The sequence below is a fragment of the Rhodotorula graminis genome (genome assembly GCF_001329695.1).
Source record: "Rhodotorula graminis WP1 unplaced genomic scaffold RHOBAscaffold_7, whole genome shotgun sequence".
Classification (NCBI taxonomy): domain Eukaryota; kingdom Fungi; phylum Basidiomycota; class Microbotryomycetes; order Sporidiobolales; family Sporidiobolaceae; genus Rhodotorula; species Rhodotorula graminis.
Window position 1 is genome coordinate 892,941 of NW_017264934.1, and position 18,991 is coordinate 911,931.

At 67.8% G+C, this 18,991-nt stretch overlaps 7 protein-coding genes across 7 annotated transcripts; 4 read left to right on the forward strand and 3 right to left on the reverse strand.

Annotated features, from left to right (window-relative positions):
* Window positions 1–482: 482 nt before the first annotated feature.
* On the forward strand, window positions 483–3,239 carry RHOBADRAFT_49790 (uncharacterized protein; the record flags this gene model as incomplete). The annotated part of the gene is made up of 7 exons (XM_018415271.1): window positions 483–917; window positions 978–1,848; window positions 1,924–2,381; window positions 2,459–2,540; window positions 2,611–2,663; window positions 2,742–2,893; window positions 2,974–3,239. Coding segments are annotated over 7 exons (2,316 nt in total), but the record flags the coding sequence as incomplete, so codon positions are not given.
* Window positions 3,240–3,842: 603 nt separating this feature from the next.
* On the reverse strand, window positions 3,843–4,659 carry RHOBADRAFT_15411 (uncharacterized protein; the record flags this gene model as incomplete). Its single annotated transcript, XM_018412259.1, has 3 exons — window positions 3,843–3,893; window positions 4,030–4,215; window positions 4,300–4,659. 3 exons carry the CDS (start codon window positions 4,657–4,659, stop codon window positions 3,843–3,845), a joined length of 597 nt encoding a protein of 198 aa, XP_018270965.1.
* RHOBADRAFT_66504 (uncharacterized protein) lies at window positions 4,625–6,803 on the forward strand (the record flags this gene model as incomplete). The annotated part of the gene is made up of 4 exons (XM_018418990.1): window positions 4,625–4,705; window positions 4,769–4,900; window positions 4,966–5,036; window positions 5,111–6,803. 4 exons carry the CDS (start codon window positions 4,625–4,627, stop codon window positions 6,567–6,569), a joined length of 1,743 nt encoding a protein of 580 aa, XP_018270966.1. The 3' UTR covers window positions 6,570–6,803.
* A 2,514-nt stretch (window positions 6,804–9,317) lies between these two features.
* Window positions 9,318–10,832, reverse strand: RHOBADRAFT_44437 (uncharacterized protein; the record flags this gene model as incomplete). Its single annotated transcript, XM_018414408.1, has 9 exons — window positions 9,318–9,328; window positions 9,401–9,479; window positions 9,574–9,631; window positions 9,730–10,048; window positions 10,118–10,183; window positions 10,250–10,265; window positions 10,332–10,520; window positions 10,609–10,615; window positions 10,684–10,832. The coding sequence occupies 9 exons, from the start codon at window positions 10,830–10,832 to the stop codon at window positions 9,318–9,320; spliced, it is 894 nt and encodes a 297-aa protein (XP_018270967.1).
* Window positions 10,833–10,928: 96 nt separating this feature from the next.
* RHOBADRAFT_53845 (uncharacterized protein) lies at window positions 10,929–11,728 on the forward strand (the record flags this gene model as incomplete). Its single annotated transcript, XM_018417030.1, has 5 exons — window positions 10,929–11,087; window positions 11,161–11,306; window positions 11,388–11,427; window positions 11,494–11,602; window positions 11,678–11,728. The coding sequence occupies exons 1-5, from the start codon at window positions 10,990–10,992 to the stop codon at window positions 11,726–11,728; spliced, it is 444 nt and encodes a 147-aa protein (XP_018270968.1). The 5' UTR covers window positions 10,929–10,989.
* Window positions 11,729–11,881: 153 nt separating this feature from the next.
* Window positions 11,882–15,428, reverse strand: RHOBADRAFT_66506 (uncharacterized protein). The gene is made up of 4 exons (XM_018418991.1): window positions 12,847–15,428; window positions 12,675–12,766; window positions 12,265–12,600; window positions 11,882–12,097 (listed from the first exon to the last, which is right to left on the reverse strand). The coding sequence occupies exons 1-4, from the start codon at window positions 15,398–15,400 to the stop codon at window positions 11,969–11,971; spliced, it is 3,111 nt and encodes a 1,036-aa protein (XP_018270969.1). The 5' UTR covers window positions 15,401–15,428; the 3' UTR covers window positions 11,882–11,968.
* A 1,783-nt stretch (window positions 15,429–17,211) lies between these two features.
* On the forward strand, window positions 17,212–18,711 carry RHOBADRAFT_2653 (uncharacterized protein; the record flags this gene model as incomplete). Its single annotated transcript, XM_018412750.1, has 7 exons — window positions 17,212–17,427; window positions 17,496–17,577; window positions 17,653–17,814; window positions 17,894–18,079; window positions 18,155–18,209; window positions 18,293–18,583; window positions 18,651–18,711. Coding segments are annotated over 7 exons (1,053 nt in total), but the record flags the coding sequence as incomplete, so codon positions are not given.
* Between the last annotated feature and the right edge of the window lie 280 nt (window positions 18,712–18,991).

Below are 18,991 nucleotides of genomic sequence, written 5' to 3' on the forward strand. Positions count from 1 at the left end.
TCGCGCTCGCTCGATTTAGCTCGCGCGTGATCTGCCAGTAAGCGCCGCAGTGCTCAAGTTGAGCTGCTCGGGCAAGAGCCACAGCTTCGTGCGAGAGATCGGTCGCCGAGGGAGGAACGAGGGGAACTGATGACGGACGCAGCCGGCCACGGCTCTCGAGCGCTATTGCAGTAGCTCGCTGTGCTCTCGCAAAGCTTGAGAGCACCCTGTCCGCGCCACAGGCCTGCCTGAGCCCGACGAGAGCGAGAGAGGGCCGTCGGGCTGAGCTGCAAGGCGGACGGGCAGCTCTCGCCTCACCTCGCCCGCTCGACCGCCCAGTGGGCCAGCTAGAGCTGCGCGCAGACCAGCAGACACCTCGCCCCAGCCGGTCACACCCTCGCCCACCGCCCGCGCGCTCTCCCACCCTCCCCACTTCGCCGCCGGCCGCGTCCCTCACCCGAGCTTCCTCGCCTCTCGCCAGCTCGCCCAGCGTGCGCCGCCACATGCCCAACAAGTCGCGCGAGCACATGAAGCAGGCGACGCTCAAGCTCCACTCGACCGGCCAGGTCTCGCTCAAAGGCCGTCCGCCTCGCGCCACCGGCGCCTCGTCGCCCTCGCACCACCGACCCCTGCGCCCGGCCCACGCCGACTCGAATTCGACGCAGGGAGGTCGACGCGGCGCCACCGCGGGCGGGCGAGCGTCCTCGTCTGACGACGACGACGACGCCGACCCGGGCCTCGAGGCGGCGGCGGCTCGCGAGCAGGACCTCGAGCAGGAGGGCGGACTGAGCAGCGGAACGGGCAGTGGGAGCGACAGCGAGGTGGACGCGCAGGTCGGACGGGCGAGCAGTCGGGCGAGGGAGAAGGGCGCGCAGAAGGCGGCGTCGAGCGAGGACGACGACGACGACGACGAGGTGCCACACCGACGGTCCCCCAGCGTGCGTGCAGCCCTCCCCCTCGTCTTTCCTGTCCGTCGACTGACACGCACACTCCCGCAGAAGACGCGCCGCAGCACCAAGGCCCCATCGGCCCCCTCCCTCCGCCGCCGTCCCCTCACCCCCTCCGCCTCCGACTCGGACAACGACATCCTCCCCGTCAGCGGCAAGAAGCGCGCTCGACCTCGCTCGTCCTCTACTTCGGCTTCGGAGCAGGCGCCTATCCGCCAGAGCTCGAGCAAGACCAAGAAGCGCGCTCGCGCCCCGTCATCCTCGTCGGCCACGGCCTCGGAAGACGACGACCTGCCCATCCCCGAGTCGATCGTCGCCGACAACAAGCGCCGAGCCTCGAAGCGTGAGCACCAGCAGCAGGACGCGGCGCTGCGCTCGTCGGCCAAGAAGGACAAGGCGCAGGGCGCCAAGAAGCGCAAGCTCGCCGCGCTCACGCAGGGTCGACGCGACCGCCGCAGCGCCGACGAGGAGAGCGACGTCGACTTTGTCGTCGAGGACGACGTCGTTCAGTACGACTCGAGCGCGCAGGAGGAGGAGCAGCCGGCGCCCGTCAAGAAGGGCAAGGGCAAGGCCCGTGCGCGGGACGAGGACGAGCAGGAGGAGAGCGACGAGGCGCCGGCACGTCGCTCGTCGTCGTCACAGAAGGAGAAGGGGCGGCGGGCCAAGGACAAGTCGCGCGAGGAGGTCCAGCGCGAGCTCCTCGCGACCGACTCGGACGGCTCGGATGCCGACGTCGGCGGCTCGTCGAGGCGGCGCAAGAAGGGCTCGTCGAAGCGTAAGAAGCGTCGGCGCCCGTCGAGCGACGAGGACGACGAGCCGGACGACCTCGAGATCCTCGACGAGGAGACGGTGCGCGAGAACAAGTTCCGAGCGCGGCAAGACAAGTCGAGCCGGTTCGCGCAGCTCAAGGCGGCCCGAGAGCGTGCGTCCCTCGCCTTCTCTCTTCTTCTCCCCCTCCCACAGTCGAGCCTTGACTGACCCGTCGCGTCCCGTGCAGAACGCGCCGCCAAGAACAAGGCCATCGTCCTCGACTCGGACGACGAGCCGCCCTCGACCGCCAAGGTCGCCTCGTCGCAGGCTCGCCACCCGCACTTCCTCGGCGAGACGTCGTCATCGGGTTCGAGCTCGGACTCGGGCTCGGACGAGGACTCGGACGACGAGCCGGCGCGCCCGAGAATGGCGACCGAGGACCTGAGCGAGGACCTCGACGGCTTCGTCGTCGACGAGAGCGACGGCGACGACCAGGTCGTGCACTCGTGGCGCGAGAGCGTCCGCGGCCAGTCGCAAGGGCTGCGGTACTTTGTCAAGAACTACCTCGCCTACCTCGTCTTCCTCATCGTCGACCCGCAGTGCGACTGGCTCGCGTCGGACAAAGAGTGGAAGGACGCTCACCAGCGCGTGCATGCCCACCTGTCGGGCCTCCTCAACTCGCTTGTCAGCAGCTCGGCGTGGAAGGTGCGTCGCCGTCGTCCTCTTTCGGTCTCTCTTCCCCATTCTCTCGGTCGCCGTCACTGACACGTCTTTGCCTGCAGCCCAAGTTCAAGCACGCCGTCGACACGCGCCCGGACATGTACCTCGATGCGCTCGAGTCGGAGGAACGCGGCGTCGCCTGCGGTGCGTCCTCGTCGTCTTTCCGTCCCTTCTCCTCTCCTGCGCCCGAGACTGACGCCTCGATCACTCGCAGACGCCTGCACCATGGGGAAAGCCCGCCACTCGACGTTCCGCGCCACCGTCTCTGTGCGTCGCCGACTTTCACTCGGTCCCCCTCGGCCGGCCTAGCCCGCACTGACCCCTTCTTTTCCGCCGCCGTCGCAGGGCCCCAAGTACGACCCCAAGACGCTCCAGCCCATCGACGCCGAGGTCGACTCGTCCGACGAGAGCACCGAGGCCGACGGACGAGGAGGACGAGCGCGAGCGGCGTCGTCGGCGCAACAAGCGGTCCGAGGACAAGATGTACGAGTTCGCCCGTGCGTCCCGCTTTCCTCTTTCTCTCCCCCTCGCTCCTGCGATGCGACGTACTCACTCGTCACGAGCGCCGTGTCCGCAGTCGGCGCATCGTGCGCAGCTCGCGCCGAGGTGTACCACGACCTGCGCCACTGGGCCTACAACACGCGTCAGCGCCTCGTCGACAAGCTCGACGCCGTGCGCCACTCGCTCCCCGCCCTCGCCGACGACGCTCCGCTCGGCACGTCGACGACGCAGGGCCGCGACGAGCGCAAGAAGCAGCGCGAGCGCGACAAGGCGCGGCGCGCGCGCGAGGCCGGCCGGCTCGTCGAGGAGCTCGAGCGCCGGCAGGTCATGGGCGACTTTGCGAGCAAGCTCGTCGACGAGATCGAGAAGGCGCAGAAGGCGTTTGCCAAGTAGCACGGCGGGCGGGCCGGCGAGAGCGAGCGAGCGGGTGCGGTGCGAGGGAGGGTCGGGCGACGAGGCGGGTTCGGCGCAGCTTTCTCTCGGTGTAGCTTTCCCCTCTCCCCCCTCTCCTACCACCTCCCTCTGTCGATGTGTCAATGTCGCTTCTCGCATTCCCTCTCGATGCGTCCTCGAGAGCGAATCGAGTTTGGGAAGGTCGCGAGCCAACGACCTCTGCGGCTCGCCAGCGCGCCGCCGCCGCCATCTCGACCGCTCTCGCAGACACAGTGCGCGATGGACGAGTCGAGTGGAAGGAGGAAACGCCTTGCGCCCTCGCTCGCGAGCTCTCGTACTCTCGAGCCGCTCTCGGACAGACAGCGCGAGGAGAGAGTGAGAGAGTTGCGAAAGGTGATTCCCAGGGTGTGTAGATGTGGCACGGAACAATGGTAAAACGGATCTGCCTGCGTGTGGATGCTCTTGCTGCTGCGCGTTGTCGTCGTCGTCGTCGTTCTCGCTCGCTCGCTCCTCGGCGCCCTCGACCGTGCTGCGCTCGTCGCGGGACAGCTTTTACTCGTTGAGCTTGGCGAGGATCTCCGAGTCGCGGAAGAGGTGGTACTCCTGCAGGGGACGCGAGGGTCAGTGAGGCTCGACACGGGAAGCCCGATCGCGCAGAGCGAGCGGCGACGGCGTCTTTCGAGCTGCGCCGCCTCGCGCTCGCCTCGCTCGCTCGACGGGAAGAGAAGGCGGGACGGACCTCGTCGCCGACCTTGACGGGGACGCCGCCGAAGGCGGGGAGGACGACGCGGTCGCCCTCCTTGAGCGAGACCGGGTGGAGCGAGCCGTCCTTGCGGGGGGCGCCCGGGCCGACGGCGAGGACGGTGCCCTCGGGGGGCGGGCCCTGGGACGCAGCCGAGGGGAGGTACAGGCCCGAGGCGGTCTTCTGCTCGGTGGGGGGGAGGGGGAGGTGGTCAGTCGAGGTCGAGGTCGAGGGGGGAGGGAGAGGAGGGTGGGGTGGGGGACGCACCTCGACGACCTTTGCGCGCTGGATGAGGACGCGGTCGAGGAGGGGAGCAAGCGACTTGATGGACTTGATCGAGAGGGACTGTCGTCGGGGAGGTGGTCGAGGGGGAGAGGAGGGTGAGCTCGGGAGGACGAGGAGGGGGAGCCGAGGCAGAGGGGTGGGACGAGGGAGTAAGAGGGCGCGGTGCTCACCATGGCGAGTGAGACGGTGAGCGAGTAGAGCGAGGAGGAGGGGAGAGAGGCGGCCGAGGATCGCAACCGAAAGTCGAAGAAGGCCGGACGCTCTCCTCCTCTCTCCTCCTCCTCCACTCCAACCCGTGCTGTTCGAGATGCTCCGCTCTACCGCTGCTGCTCGTCGCGCCATCCCCGGCGCCCACACCCAGGTCTCGGCCCGCCGCTTCGCCCACAAGGTGCGCCCGCCTCTTCCCTCTCCTCATCGGCCCATCTCGCTCACTCTCCCTCACCGGCCACAGGAGCTCCGCTTCGGCAACGAGGGCCGCCAGGCTCTCCTCTCCGGCGTCGACATCCTCGCAAAGGCCGTCTCGGTCACCCTCGGCCCCAAGGGCCGCAACGTGATCATCGAGCAGCCGTTCGGCGGTCCCAAGGTGCGCCTTCCCGTCCTCCTTCTCCTCACCAGGACCGACCAGCTCACTCGTCCACCTACGCGCAGATCACCAAGGACGGTGTCACGGTCGCCAAGAGCATCACGCTCAAGGACAAGTTCGAGAACCTCGGCGCTCGGTCCGTCCTCTCTCTCTCCCACAGCGCCTCTTCTTGTCGGCCTGACTCGACTGACTCGTTGTCGACGCGCGCAGCCTGATCCAGGACGTCGCGAGCAAGGCCAACGAGGAGGCCGGCGACGGTACCACGACCGCCACCGTCCTCGCGCGCGCCATCTACTCCGAGGGTGTCAAGAACGTCGCCGCCGGCTGCAACCCGATGGACCTCCGCCGGGGCTCGCAGGCCGCCGTCGAGGCCGTCCTCAAGTTCCTCGAGGCCAACAAGCGCGCCATCACGACGAGCGAGGAGATTGCCCAGGTCGCCACCATCTCGGCCAACGGCGACGAGCACGTCGGGTCCCTCATCGCCCAGGCCATGGAAAAGGTCGGCAAGGAGGGCGTCATCACGGTCAAGGAGGGCAAGACGATCGAGGACGAGATCGAGGTCACCGAGGGCATGCGCTTCGACCGCGGCTACATCTCGCCCTACTTCGTCACCGACGTCAAGTCGCAGCGCGTCGACTTCGAGAAGCCCCTCATCCTCCTCTCGGAGAAGAAGATCTCGCTCATCCAGGACATCCTCCCCGCCCTCGAGACGGCCGCCCAGGCCCGTCGCCCGCTCCTCATCGTCGCCGAGGACATTGACGGCGAGGCCCTCGCCGCGTGCATCCTCAACAAGCTCCGCGGCCAGCTCCAGGTCGCCGCCGTCAAGGCGCCCGGCTTTGGCGACAACCGCAAGTCGATCCTCGGCGACCTCGCCATCCTCACGGGCTCGACCGTCTTTACCGACGAGCTCGACATCAAGCTCGAGAAGCTGTCAGCCGACATGCTCGGCACGACGGGCTCGGTCACCATCACCAAGGAGGACACGATCCTCCTCAACGGCGCCGGCGAGAAGACGCTCATCCAGGAGCGCTGCGAGCAGATCCGCTCGGCCATGAGCGACTCGGCCACGTCCGACTACGACCGCACCAAGCTCCAGGAGCGCCTCGCCAAGCTGTCGGGCGGCGTCGCCGTCATCCGCGTCGGCGGCTCGTCCGAGGTCGAGGTCGGCGAGAAGAAGGACCGGTACGACGACGCGCTCAACGCGACGCGCGCCGCCGTCGAGGAGGGCATCGTGCCCGGTGGCGGCACGGCGCTCCTCAAGGCGTCCCAGATCCTCGGCGACGTCGCGCACGACAACCTGTTTGACCGCAAGCTCGGCATCAACATCATCCGCCAGGCCCTCACCAAGCCGGCCCGCACGATCGCCGAGAACGCCGGTGAGGAGGGCTCGGTCGTCGTCGGCCAGCTCCTCGAGAAGTACTCGGGCGACTTTGAGATGGGCTTTGACGCGTCCAAGGGCGAGTACGTCAACATGATCCAGGCCGGCATCCTCGACCCGCTCAAGATTGTCAAGAACTCGCTCGTCAACGCGTCGGGCGTCGCGTCGCTCCTGTTCACGACCGAGGCGTGCATCGTCGACGCCCCCGAGGACAAGGGCCCCGGTGGCGCCGGCGGCATGGGCGGCGGCATGCCCGGCGGCGGCGTGGGCGGCATGGGCGGCATGTTCTAAACGCCCCCTCCCCCTCCCCTCCTCCCCTTTTCTCTCCCTCCCTTTCCTCGCACCTACGCCATCCGTATCGCACTTCCGCATCGCTCCCCCTCCCCCTTGACGCCCCCAATCTCGTCCCCTGCTCGCGGCTGCGACGCACAGGGTCTGTACCACCAGCCGGCCTCACCTCACCCCCTTCCCCTCCTCCTCACTCGATACAAACTACTCGCAAAAGAGGTCTCGTTCGTTCAGTTGCACTTTCGTTGTCGCCGCGAGAGAAAGAGAGCGAGAGCGAGAAGCGAAAGAGCTCCCGAGAGGTCGCTTCTGAGAAGGGGCTCGACCGCAAGACAGTCGACGCGCCTCCCGGCCGGCTCGCTGCATCGCGCCCTCGTCTGTCTTCCACAGTACGTCGATAGCGTCGATGACAAGGCGTCGCCCTTGCGCTCAAGGTCGCCAAGGCGCGGTCCGTCCGCCTCTGCGCGTCTCCTCTCATCGACCTTCCCGAGTCGAGCCTCTCATTGACTCTCTCTCGTCCCTCTCGCAGTCTCGACCACGAAGAGTGCTGTGTATCGGTCGAGACGTCGCGGCACTTGCCGCCGAGCTCAACCTCGAGCGCTCTCTCGCGAAAGTGAGCCACGGCCTTCGCAAGTGTGAGGCGCGGCCTGAGCGTCGAGCAGAGCGTCGAGCCGGCGAGAGCATAGACATGGGCTCGACTCTGGCTTCGCCCGTCTGCAATCGACGTTCTCGATGCCCGTGCTCGACTCTGGCGAATCTCGCATAGCTTTCGGCTCGCTCGAGGTGAGGGTTGTGACGAGGGTTCGAGCGCTTTCTACGAGTCTGCAGCTCGACGAGGTCGAGTACGACGTCGTCGAGGGCGAGCGAGAACCTTCAGGACCGCTCTCCAGCTTTCGCGACCCCGCGCGCGACAAGCACGCAAAGGAAAAGCGAGAAGAAGGCTCGGGAGCAAGTCGAGGAGGAGAACGAGATTTGCGCAGCCTGCAGGTGTCGGCGCACTCTGCCGCGCTCGTGGGAGACTCAGAGAGACGCGAAGAGAGAGCCCGAGAGCAGAGGAGCCGACAGGAAGAGCTGCACTCGAGTCGCTCCTCGACCAACTTGAGAAGGGAGACGAGGCTCACAACTCGCGCTCTACAGGACCAATTGGCTACGAGAGCCGCTCGATTGCACCGCAGACACCTCCTCGTCCGATCCCGCGCAAGCAGAACGCCGTAACCCTGCTAGATCAAGAGCTAGCGTTTGAGCGAGGGTGCGCAGGATCCCCCTGTTTTTAGGAGGTGGCCGGGCGTACGGGCGCTCCGCAGGGGTGCGCGCCGTACGAGCGGCTCACCAGAGTGCGCCCGCTGCCCACAGGGGCACGTGAGGGCGGGCGCGGCCTCGTAAAGACCCGTCCGCGACGGCTCGACTCGCTGAGCCGTCGGGACGAGTGCGACGACGAACATGAGCTCTCTGCGGTCTGGAAACGCTCGACAGAGACGAGGAGAGCTTTCGAAGAGGAAATGGCGCCGTCGCGCGGCGCAGCTGGGGCGCGAGGGGAAGCTTTCGAGGCCGAGAAGGGGGAGGTGCCATCGAGGGCGCGACTAACCTGCGGCGCGAGGTCGAGGGGGTCAGCGCTCGCCCAGTAAAGAGCACAGGCCTTCTCAGAGGTTCTGGACGCAGGAAGAAGAACAAGAGGGACGCACAAGGAGGTGGATGTGCCCGCTCGAGCATGAGAGCCGCCCTGCACCGGCCGGCACGTCCTTGAGAGCCTCGCACACGACACCTGCACGTGCGACAGGAGCAAGTCAGGTCAATGACGCGTCGTGGATGCCTCGCGCGAGGCAGGCGAGTGCGAGGAGAACGCAGAAAGGGGGCCAAACACGAGGAGGGTGGGGAAGAGGACGACGCACCCGACGTCCGAGACCCGCGCAGAGCCGCTGTCCTGCCCGACGTGCTCCTTGATGCTGCTCGAGTCCTTGACGACCGCGCCCACCGGTCTACGAGTCGTTGTCGCCGATCTCGAGACGTGGGAGGACGCCCGACGCTGATGAAGAAGTGGCGAGACGGCGAGGGCTCGCGGCGGCGTGGGTGCAGCTCGTGCCCTTTCCGAGGTATGCAAGCACTCGTACGAGGCGCAAGTAGCCAGCTCAGCCGAGAGGGCCGTGTGGTAGAGAGGAAGATAGCGTTCGGCGCGGTCCAGGGGAGGTCTCTCACCTGCTCGTACGCTCACGCCGGGTCTGTAGCGCAGAGCACGAAAGCGCGACGTGGTCGCGTGCTGTGCGCCGCCTCGAACGGCATCGAGAACGCTGTCTAGAGCAAGCAACTCTTCTCGACGCGAGTGCCGTCGTCGAGACAAAGCGAGCGAGAGAACTCGAGGTGCCCACCGCTCGCTCTCTGGTACGACACACGACTGCTCGCCGTTGCACTCTCTGCTACTGGGAAGAGTGAGGAAGGGAGGTAGCGAGGAAAGACAGGCTGGGACAAGAGGGACGGCGGGATTAAAGGGCGAACGGAGGACAACGGCGAGAGGATAAGTCAAGAGGGGAGGGGAGGAGCGCAAGGTCGAAAGAAAGGGAGACGAGAGCGACAAGGTGCTGCCAGTGGGGAGAGGGCGGGCGATATTGGCCGACGAGGGCGAAGCGAGGCGGGAGAGGAGGGGGTATCGCTTTTTGGGGAGGGGTATCGAGGGAGGCCGAACGAGGCCGACGAGTAGAGGCGGAAGTGCTCGACGACGAATCAGGGGAGCGCGTCGGGAGGCGGCGACCGTGGACTCGCTTAGCCGAGGACTGCGTGCGAGAAAGAGAGAGTTCAGGGCGCTGCTCACGACAGGGACAGAGGCACAGCGGAAGTGGACGCACCGTACATCGACGCCCAGCAGAAGAAGCCGAAGAAGACGGGCAGGCTCAGGTTGTCGTCGAATCCGAAGAAGTCGATGGCCTGCAGGAGGAAGGAGTCAGGCGTACTCTCAGTCATGCACGCGCCGAGGCAGAGGACGCCGCCCGGCGCAAAAGACGCAGAGTGCACAGCTGACCTCGGCGAGACCTGCCGTGAGGCCGTTGACGATGACGAGCGTGTTGAGGTCGAGCGAGCTGTTGTTGATGAGGCAAGAAGGAGGGGCAGAGAGTCAGTCGCCGCCGGCGCTACCGACGCACGCCCGTGAGAGAGAGAGAGAACATGCGCGACGTACCTCTGCGGGTTCGGGAGCCTGTGGATGCCCCACGCGGCGAGCGGGTCGCCGTTGACCTTGCCCCTCCACACGCTGCCCATCCTCGCCGGGAGCCAGCTCACGTCGCCCTCGTCGCCGAGCGCCGCGTACCGGCTCCAGAAGACGTGGCTCGCGCACATGCCGACGATGACGGCGGCGAGCGTTCCTGCGAGCGACTTCTTGGCGCCAAAGACGGTGCCGGCGAGCGGGAGGCGAGGCGTGTAACGCCCAAAGAGGCGGCCAAACACGGACGCCGACGTGTCGCACAGCGACAGCATGATGATCGACAGGACGGCGATGTCTGTGGGCGTAGGCCATGAGCGACAGGCCCAGGGCGAGAGTGGGGAGGGAGAAAGAAAGAGGGACTGACCTCGAGGGTAGAGCGACAGGCACCACAGGACGCCGACGAGGTAGTAGATCGTTCCGTTGACCGCATCTGTTTCACGATCGAGGGTCAGTGGGCTCTCGCGAGGGAAGAGAGTGAGGAAGGGCAAGCACGCACGCCGTTCCGACTCTCGCTGCAGGAGGAAGAGTGTGAGCCGGACGGCCCGCTCGGGTCAGGGGGCGAGGAAAGGGGGACGCACCATGAAGTAGCCGAGGGCGTTCTCGTACGTGTGCTCGAACCAGGTGGAGCGGAACCGGAGCAGGTCGGCGGTGCCGACGACGAGGGTGGCCGAGCCGAGGACCTTGAGCAAGGTCGGGACGTGCTGGTGCGAGGTCCAGAGATACAGGACGACGAGCGCGATGGACGAGTGGAGGAGCTTGCGCGGGATCTGCGTGCGCAGTGAGGGAGAGTGAGCCCGGGGACGGGACTTGCGCATGATGAGATGAGGACGACGAGGGAGGGGAGGGCGAGCGCACCTCGAGGCTGCGGGCGGGTACGGTGGTCAGTGTCGAGTCACTCAGTAGAGGGTACTGAGGCGCAGAGATGCTCACCCAGAGCGCCACCTGCCGCGGTCGACGCGGTTGCTCGAGCCCGAGCGGGGGGAGGACGACGAGGCGGCGGCGCTGGCTGCGGGTTGCGCGAGCTTGTCCTCGCCGGTGGCCTGGCCGTTCTGTGCGCGAGTACGGGAGCGCAGTGCCATGCTGGGTCGAGTGGTGGCGAGAGAGAGGCGCGGGGAGGAGCGAGCCATTCCCCTCCCCTTGTTCTCGCACAAGCTGCTCGTGCGTGGGCAAGAGCTGCCATCAGTGCGCTCAACTCGCTTGAGAGCACCATCTAACTCGCGCCCCGCCTCGTCGCCCATGCCCTTGTCCTCCTCCTCGTCCTCGCCTCGGACGCGGTCGCGTGCCTCGTCCAACATGGCCGCATCGCCAACACGGGCATCGCCACACCCTCAACGGTGAGCCTCGAGCTCCCCTGAACGTGCGCTCCACCCGCCAGGCCAGGCTGACCTTGTCTCTCTCCTTCCGCAGCGCGTTCAACGGCGAGCTCTTGCGGCCCTACCTCAAGCGCCTCCTCGAGGCGCCCATCATCACGGGCGCAGTGTGGGACAGAGACGCACAGGCGCTGGGCATGCGGGCAAAAGACATGGCCGCCGAGGTCAAGCGCAGGATGGTCGGTCCGTCGCCTCGCTCTCTCGCCTTCCTCTCGTCGTCGTACAGCTCCAGGGAGACTAATTCACACGGCCGCATGAATGCAGACATCGAGCCGGCAGGCTACAAGTACCTGTGCCACGTCTCGTGCGTCCCCTCCGTTCCTCTCAACCTTTCGCCCTCGTGCCGCTCATAGACTTCTCGTTCTCGCAGCGTCACCGAACGAGGGCAGGGCAGCGCATCGGCAGGCGCAGGCCGAGCGTTCCTGTCGACGTACTGGGACGCGTCGAGCGACGTGTGCGTGAGCGAGGTCTTCCAAAATGTGCGCTCCCTCCCCTTCCCTTTCCACAGTCTGGCCGGGCGAGCGAGTGAGCTGCTGATCAAGCTGCGCCCACAGGACTCGGTCGTTGTCACCATCCTCGCCGTCGCCATCCGCATCCTCTACTAGCGCGCCACCGCCCACCTCGTGCAGCCTCGCCCTCCTCGCTCGAGCCCATCATCTCGGCCGCAACTCTCTCTCTGTACCTTGTTGCCGACAATAGCCCTGCATCTCGCACATTCTCTCACTTTCTCGCGTCGCTGAGAGAGAGCGCATCGCCATCGAGAGAAGAAAGCGCGAGCCTCTACTCGTTCCACAACCTCGCCTCCTGGAGCTCTACTCGACCGGCCATCTACCGCCGCCGCGCATCTAGTACACCTCGAGGATGTAGCGCTCGTCCTCCTTCAGGGCTTCGATGTGCTCGGCGGCCTGATCGGCGGACATGCCGACCGTGGCGAAGGCCTTGACGAGCGCCTCGTAGACGTCCGGGACGGGCCACTGTCGGCGGCGCGAGCGAGCGCGTCGAGGGCAGGCGACGAGCATGACGAAACGAGGTATGCGTGCGAGAGAGAGAGGAAGAGGAAGAGGAAGAAGGAAAGAGAGTCGTCAGTGAGCTGATCGCGAGGAAGAAGGCGAAAGAGGGAGGGAGGGGACGAGGGACGCACAGTCGGGCCGCAGAGGTAGAACGCGCCGTCGTCGAGCATCTTGGCGAGCAGCTCGGCGTCCTCGTTCATCTTGTGCTGGATGTAGACCTTCTTGTCCGAGTCGCGCGAGAAGGCCAAGCCGAGGTGGCTCACGACGCCCTCCTGGAAGTACGCCTCGAGCTCCTCGCCGTACAGGTACTCCTGCGCGCGGTGCCGCGAGCCAAAGTAGTACAGCATGGGGCCGACCTCCTTGCCCTGGGCACGCTGCCACGCGCGCTCCTGGATAAAGGCGCGGAACGGCGCCGCGCCGGTGCCGAGGCCGGCCATGACGACGGGCTGCTCGTCGCGAGGCGGGAGCTGCGCACGCACGTGAACGAGAGAGTCAGTCGTCGAGTGCGCAGGCGAGGAGGACGGAGCGAGAGCGGGCGCACCTTCATGACCGAGGGCTTGACCGACGCCATGACCTTGTCGCCCGGCTTGAGGCCGGCGAGGTAACGCGTGCACTGCCCGTAGCGAGGCGAGCCTGCGCGACAAAGAGAGAGAAGTGCATCGAGTGAGCAACGGGGAGAGCGAGGACGAGAGGAGAGAAGGAGAGGGACGGACCCTTGGGGGTCTGCCACTCGACGGTGACGATGAGGAGGTGGACGCTGTCGCCGACAAAGTTCTGCGACGACGCGATCGAGTAGTGCCTCGGCTTGATCTCCTCGATCTCGCGCACGAGGTCCTCGACCGGCGGGCGCGCCGACGGGAACTGGCGCATGAGGTCGGCGTACGTGACCGTGTCCATCTCGGACAGCTTCTTGAACGTCGAGTGGCCATCGGGGCACGCGATGAAGCGCAGGGCGCGCTCCTCGTTCTTGTCGGTCGCGTACCGCGACAGCGTCTCGTAGAACGACTTGCCCGGCTTGCCGAAGATGTCGAGGTTCTGCTGGAACACCTGGAAGACGGTGCGCTGCTCGACCCGGGTCGGGTCCTCGCGCGACGGGACCGAGATGACGGCCTCGGGCTCGAGCCCGTACCACTCGAGGAACTGCTCGACCTCGCCGGCGTCGTTCCAGCCGTGGATGCCGAGCGCCTCGCCGATGGCGTACTTGAGCCCGGTGCCCTCGGTGCTGAACTCGATGTGGAACACGTTGCGATCGTACGTGTCGGGCGTCAGGCGGCGGTTCTCGGTGACCGTGATGAGGAAGTTGCGCTCGGGGAGGTCCGGGCGCAGCTTGTCCTCGAACGCGCCCTCGAGCGCGAACGCCTCGGGGAACAGGAAGCGCTGCGCCGCGTGGTGCCACGCCTTGTGCTGGTTGCCGCCGGCGATGGTCGCGACCGGGTCCGAGAAGGTGCGGTCCGGGTTCGGGCCCGCCGCCGTCGCGACGAGCTGGGTCGGGAGGGCCGCCGGCTGCTCGACCTTGTTGCCCTCGTCGTCGACCGGCTCGTCGGCCCACGACGGGACGACGTCGACCTTGGTGAGCGCGTTGCGGACGGCGCCGTTGACCTCGACGAGCTTGGCCGCGGCCCAGTCGGCGAACGTCGGCGTCTGGGCGAGGAGCGTCACGAGCTCCTTGGCCGAGATGGTGGCGGGCAGGTACAGGGTCCAGAAGACGACCTCGGCGACGGCCGACGCGGCGACGCCCTGCGCCTTGGCGACCTTGTCGGCGTCGATCGCGAACACGTGGCCCTTGCCGCCGTCGGCGAGCTCGACGAGCGCCTTGCGCTGCGCGTACGGGAGCTTGGTCGCAAAGTCGTCCTGGGTCCAGTTGCCGGCGACGACAATGCGCGTGTCCTTGCTGACGGTCGCGGGCGAGAACGGCGCGTACGCCTTGAAGACGCTCTGCGGCGAGCCGATGAACAGGAGCGACGGCGCCGACGTCTCGACGATGGACGACACGGTGACGTCCTTGGCGACGTTGGCCGCGTTCTCGAGGAGGAGCGCCGCCTGCTGGAGGCCGGCCTGGCGGAAGTTGTCGTACTTGACCTCGAGCTTGGCCGAGACGCCCGTGTCGGCGGCGGCGAACGTGCGGGCGAGCTGCGCCGGCACCGTCTCGGTCTTGCCCGAGCTCGCGTCGACGTCCCAGAAGACGGCGAGCTTGGCCTGGGCGGGCAGGAGCGCCTTGAGCTGGGCCGGAGCGGTACGGGCGCCGGCGAGCTTGGCGACGCGAGCGGCCCAGTCCTCGACGGTCGGGACCGACGCGCCCGAGACCGGCAGGGCGCGCACCTTGAGCGACGAACCGGCCGACAGGACCGACGACAGGACCTCGTCGAAGAGCGGGCCGGCGGCCTCGCCCTCCTCGACGAACGCGTGGAGCGACTTGGCCGACTCGGGGACGGCCCTGAAGAGCTCGTCGGCGCTCCACGGGGCGAGGACGCGCACCGAGAGGACGCCGACGTCGGTCGTGCCCGACGCGGCAATGGCCGCCTTGGCCGCCGCCGAGTAGGCCGATGCCGGGAGGACGAGGACCTTGGTGGCGGACGACGAGCCCGAGTACGAGAAGTACGGGAGCGCCGACGCGAGGGTCGCCTCGAGCGACTTGGCGGCCTTGATGGCGGACGTCGCGGCGAGCGGGGCGAGCTGGCGGCCGGCGGTGAGGCCGTCAAAGACGCCGACGAGGTCGAACCCGGCGGCGGCGACGCCCTTGGCGACACCGGTCGCGACGTGGGCGGCGTCCTCGGCCGTCTCGGAAAAGACGACGGCGCCGTTCCAGCCGCCGTCGGTGAGCTGCTTGGCGCCCTCGAGGACGGCGGCGAGGTCGGGAACCTGGGTGAGGGTGGGCTCGCCCGACTCGTCGGTGGCGAGGGACGACGTCTGTGCCGAAACGTGGACGCTCAGGGCCGAGCGCTTGGTCGACTCGGGGAGGCTGAGGAGCGAGGGGACGAGGGCGAGCAAGGCGGAGCTCGAGCCGAGGACGGCGACAGGCTTGGAGCCGGCGTTGCTGGCGGCGCCCTTGCTCGTGTAGGCGCCCGACTCGACGAAGCCGACGAGCGAGGCACCGGCACCTGCGCGGACCTGCATCTGGAACACGCGCGCGTTGCCCTGCTCCGTGGCGACGTGCGAGAGCGAGTCGCCAAAGGGAGCGGTCGGGGTCGAGTCGTAGACGAAGACGGCCTGGGCCGACGTGAGGCCGTCGCGCTCGACGAGCTCGTGAACCGACTGGAGGGCTGCCATCCTGTCGACAGGTGGGTGAGGACGAGGGAGGACAAGCGAGAGCGAGGAGACTTTGGATCGCGTGCGAGCCGAACGAGCCGGGCGATTTGGCGCCACAGCCGCGGCACCTCCTGGTGGACGTCTGCAGCTTCGAGAGGCTCGCCACAGGTTCCCTTGCACAGGTCTGCAAGCCGATGGACTCGCTCGAGGTCGAGAGGACGAGAGCAGCCGCGAGTCTCGTGTTTCAAGCTGATGACTCTGGCGACAGCTCGCTCTCGCGTCACCTTGCAGGCCAGCGGGAGGGGCTTTGGGCTCTGAGAGAGTGTACTGCAGACCGGCGCATTCTCTGCTAGCACTCAGGGGGAGTACAGAGTCCGGCTGCTTGCGCTGGCGGACGGCGTCGACCTTGGCTCACCACGCACGCCGCTCTACCGCCAGCTGCCTCTGCCCAGCACCAGTGCTGCACTGCGCGGTGCACACAGCTCCGCCGCCGCTCTCCGCCTCGCCAGCAGCGCCCGCGAGACGAGATGAACCCCTCCCAGTCGTCGCTGTCGTCGTCGGCCGGCTCGCACCACAGCCCCGCCGTCGGGTCGAGCCCAAGCCCAGCCTCGTCGCCGTGGAAGCGCGTCGTCGGCCGCCTCTCGCGCAAGAGCTCGCACGCCAACCGCGCCCGCTCCCCCTCCGACTCGTCCTCCCCCGCTTCCCCATCCTCGTCCTCCCCCGCCGCCGACCTCTTCTCGCCCGCACTCGCCGCCAACGCCCTCAAGCACAGCCAGAACCGCCCCTTCTACTCGAGCGGCAGCGTCAACTCGTCGGCCACCGGCGGCATGCACTCGCCCGGCGCCGCCTGTGCGAGCTCGCCGGCCCTGTCGGCCCAGGACGGCTACTTCGGCGCGCACGGCGCAGCGACGGCGACGGGATCGTCGACGTCAGTCGGAGGAGGAGCAGGAGGAGCAGGGAGCGTCGGCGCAGCCTCGCCGGCGCTGAGCGCGAGGAGCTTCAAGGCGCCGGGCATGGGCAAGGAGAACTCGTCGTCGTCGAACAAGGTCAAGGGCGACAAGTACCGCTCCCTGTCGCGCTCGCACCGCGGCGGGCATGCGGCCGAGTCGCCGCTTGGCGTCCCGCAGACGGCGAGCCCGACCCAGGCCGGGTTCCGCATCGCCAGCCAGCCCGCCGTCACCTCGACGCCGTCCCCGAGCAGCAGCGGCGGCTCTTCTGCCGCACGCTTCCTGCGTCGCGTCGCGTCGGCGCCAAACGCCAAGGCGCTGTTCGGCAGCGGCGGCATCTTTGGCTCGTCAGCCGGCCAGTCGCTGCCCTACCCGTCGAGCAAGAACGCCTTCCTGTCGCCGTCCCAGCGCACCGAGCCCGTGCCTCCTCTGCCGACCGGCGTCATCCCCGTCGGCGACCTGCACGACTCGGGCGTCTCGTTCGGCACGAGCACGCCCAAGTCGACCCCGTCCCCCAAGGCCCTCGCAGGCTCGAGCGCGTCCGGCGGCGGCGGCGGCAAGTCGTCGGCGTCCGACCGCGCCCAGTCGTCGGCGAGCTCGGGGCGTTCGAGTGGCGCGCAGCAGCCGCAGGTCGGCAGCGCGAGCGTCGCGTCGCTGCCCGGTCCGCCGCCTGCCGTCGGCATGGCGCGCCAGGCGTCGCAGGTCTCGCAGGCGTCGCAGGACTCGCCCACTCGCTCGCGCTCGACGCCGCACATCGCGTCGGCGTCGCTCCCGAGCGGCAGGTCGCCGCACCTCGCCTCGTCGGCTCACCTCGCGCCGCCGTCCCCGTCTGGTGGCGCGACCCTGTCGCTCAACAACGGCGGGCTCGCCGGCTCGCCTCGCGCTGCGTTCCGCCGCACCTACTCGAGCTCGTCGATCCGGGTGCGCAACCTCGAGGTCGGGCCGTCGAGCTTCCACAAGGTCCGCCTGCTCGGCAAGGGCGACGTCGGCAAGGTCTACCTCGTGCGCGAGAAGCAGACGCACAAGCTCTACGCCATGAAGGTCCTCAGCAAGAAGGAGATGATCAAGCGCAACAAGGTCAAGCGCGCGCTCGCCGAGGAGGTCCGTCCTCGCCGTTCCCTCGCCTCTCGCACGACCCGTCCCTGACCTCTCGTCCCGTCCACGTCGAGCAGGAGATCCTCGCCGGCTCGAACCACCCGTTCATCGTTACCCTGTACCACTCGTTCCAGTCGGACGATTACCTGTACCTCTGTGCGTCCCCCTTCCCTTTCCTTCCCGGCGCCTCGTCCCGACGAGCGCTCGTCCTGATTCGTCCCTGTCCCCCAGGCATGGAGTACTGCCTCGGCGGCGAGTTCTTCCGAGCGCTTCAGACGCGACCGGGCAAGTGCCTGCCCGAGGAGGACGCCAAGTTCTACGCCGCCGAGGTCGTCGCCGCGCTCGAGTACCTCCACCTCATGGGCTTCATCTACCGCGACCTCAAGCCCGAAAGTGCGTCTCTTCTCTCTTCGCTTGGTCGCCCTCGGTCTCGGACCTGACTCTCTCGACCGTCCGCCTTTCTCGCGCACAGACATCCTCCTCCACGAGACGGGCCACATCATGCTCTCGGACTTTGACTTGTCGAAGCAGGCCGACCCGAACGGGCTCGGCGGCGCGCCCGCCGGCATCAAGCTCTTTACGCCCAACGGCGTCCCGCTCGTCGACACCAAGAGCTGCATCGCCGACTTCCGCACCAACTCGTTCGTCGGGACCGAGGGTGCGTCCCAGCTTTCTCTCTCGTGCGCTCTCTGGACTGTGCCCGGATGCTCACACTGATACTCTCCCTACGCAGAGTACATCTGCCCTGAGGTCATCAATGGGCGAGGCCACAGCTCTGCCGTCGACTGGTTCGTCCTCCTCGATGACCGTCTCTTCTCCCCGTCCCTTTCGATGAGTCTGACCCGGCCCCTTCTCCCCCTCTTGCACACAGGTGGACCGTCGGAATCCTCGTGTACGAGATGCTGTACGGCTGCACCCCGTTCAAGGGCTCGAACCGGCACGCGACCTTCTCGAACGTGCTCCGCAACGAGCCCGGCTTCCCCGACCACCCGGCGACGACGACCCTGTGCAAGAGCCTCGTCAAGAAGCTTCTGTGCAAGGACGAGCACAAGCGGCTCGGGAGCCAGTCGGGCGCGAGCGAGGTCAAGCAGCACAAGTGGTTCGCGAGCATCAGCTGGGGCCTGCTGCGGCACCAAAAGCCGCCCATCGTCCCGCAGATCAAGTGCGTCCTCGTCTCACTCTTGTCTCCTCGGCGACATTCGACCTGACGTCGCTCGTCGCACGCGCAGGAACGCCGAGAACGCCAACTTCCGCTCGATGCGCGAGTCGGCGTCGCTCGACCTCGAGGGCCAGGCCTTCTCGTCGCCGTGGCCCGACGGCCAGGACGGTTTCCAGCACACGCCCGTCCCGTCGCCAATGGCGACGCCGAGCCTCGCGCAACCTGGGTCGGCGCTCGGCTTTGTCGAGCCGCCTGCGCCTGCGCCGCCTGTTGGCGGCAAGGGCCACCGCCGCGACAAGGCGCAGACGGGCGAGGCGTCGAGCGACGTCGAAACGCCAGGCACGTCGACGCCAACGAGCGCCTAGTCGCGCCGTCGTCGTCGCGCTCGAGCCGCCTGCGCCCCGCACCGAC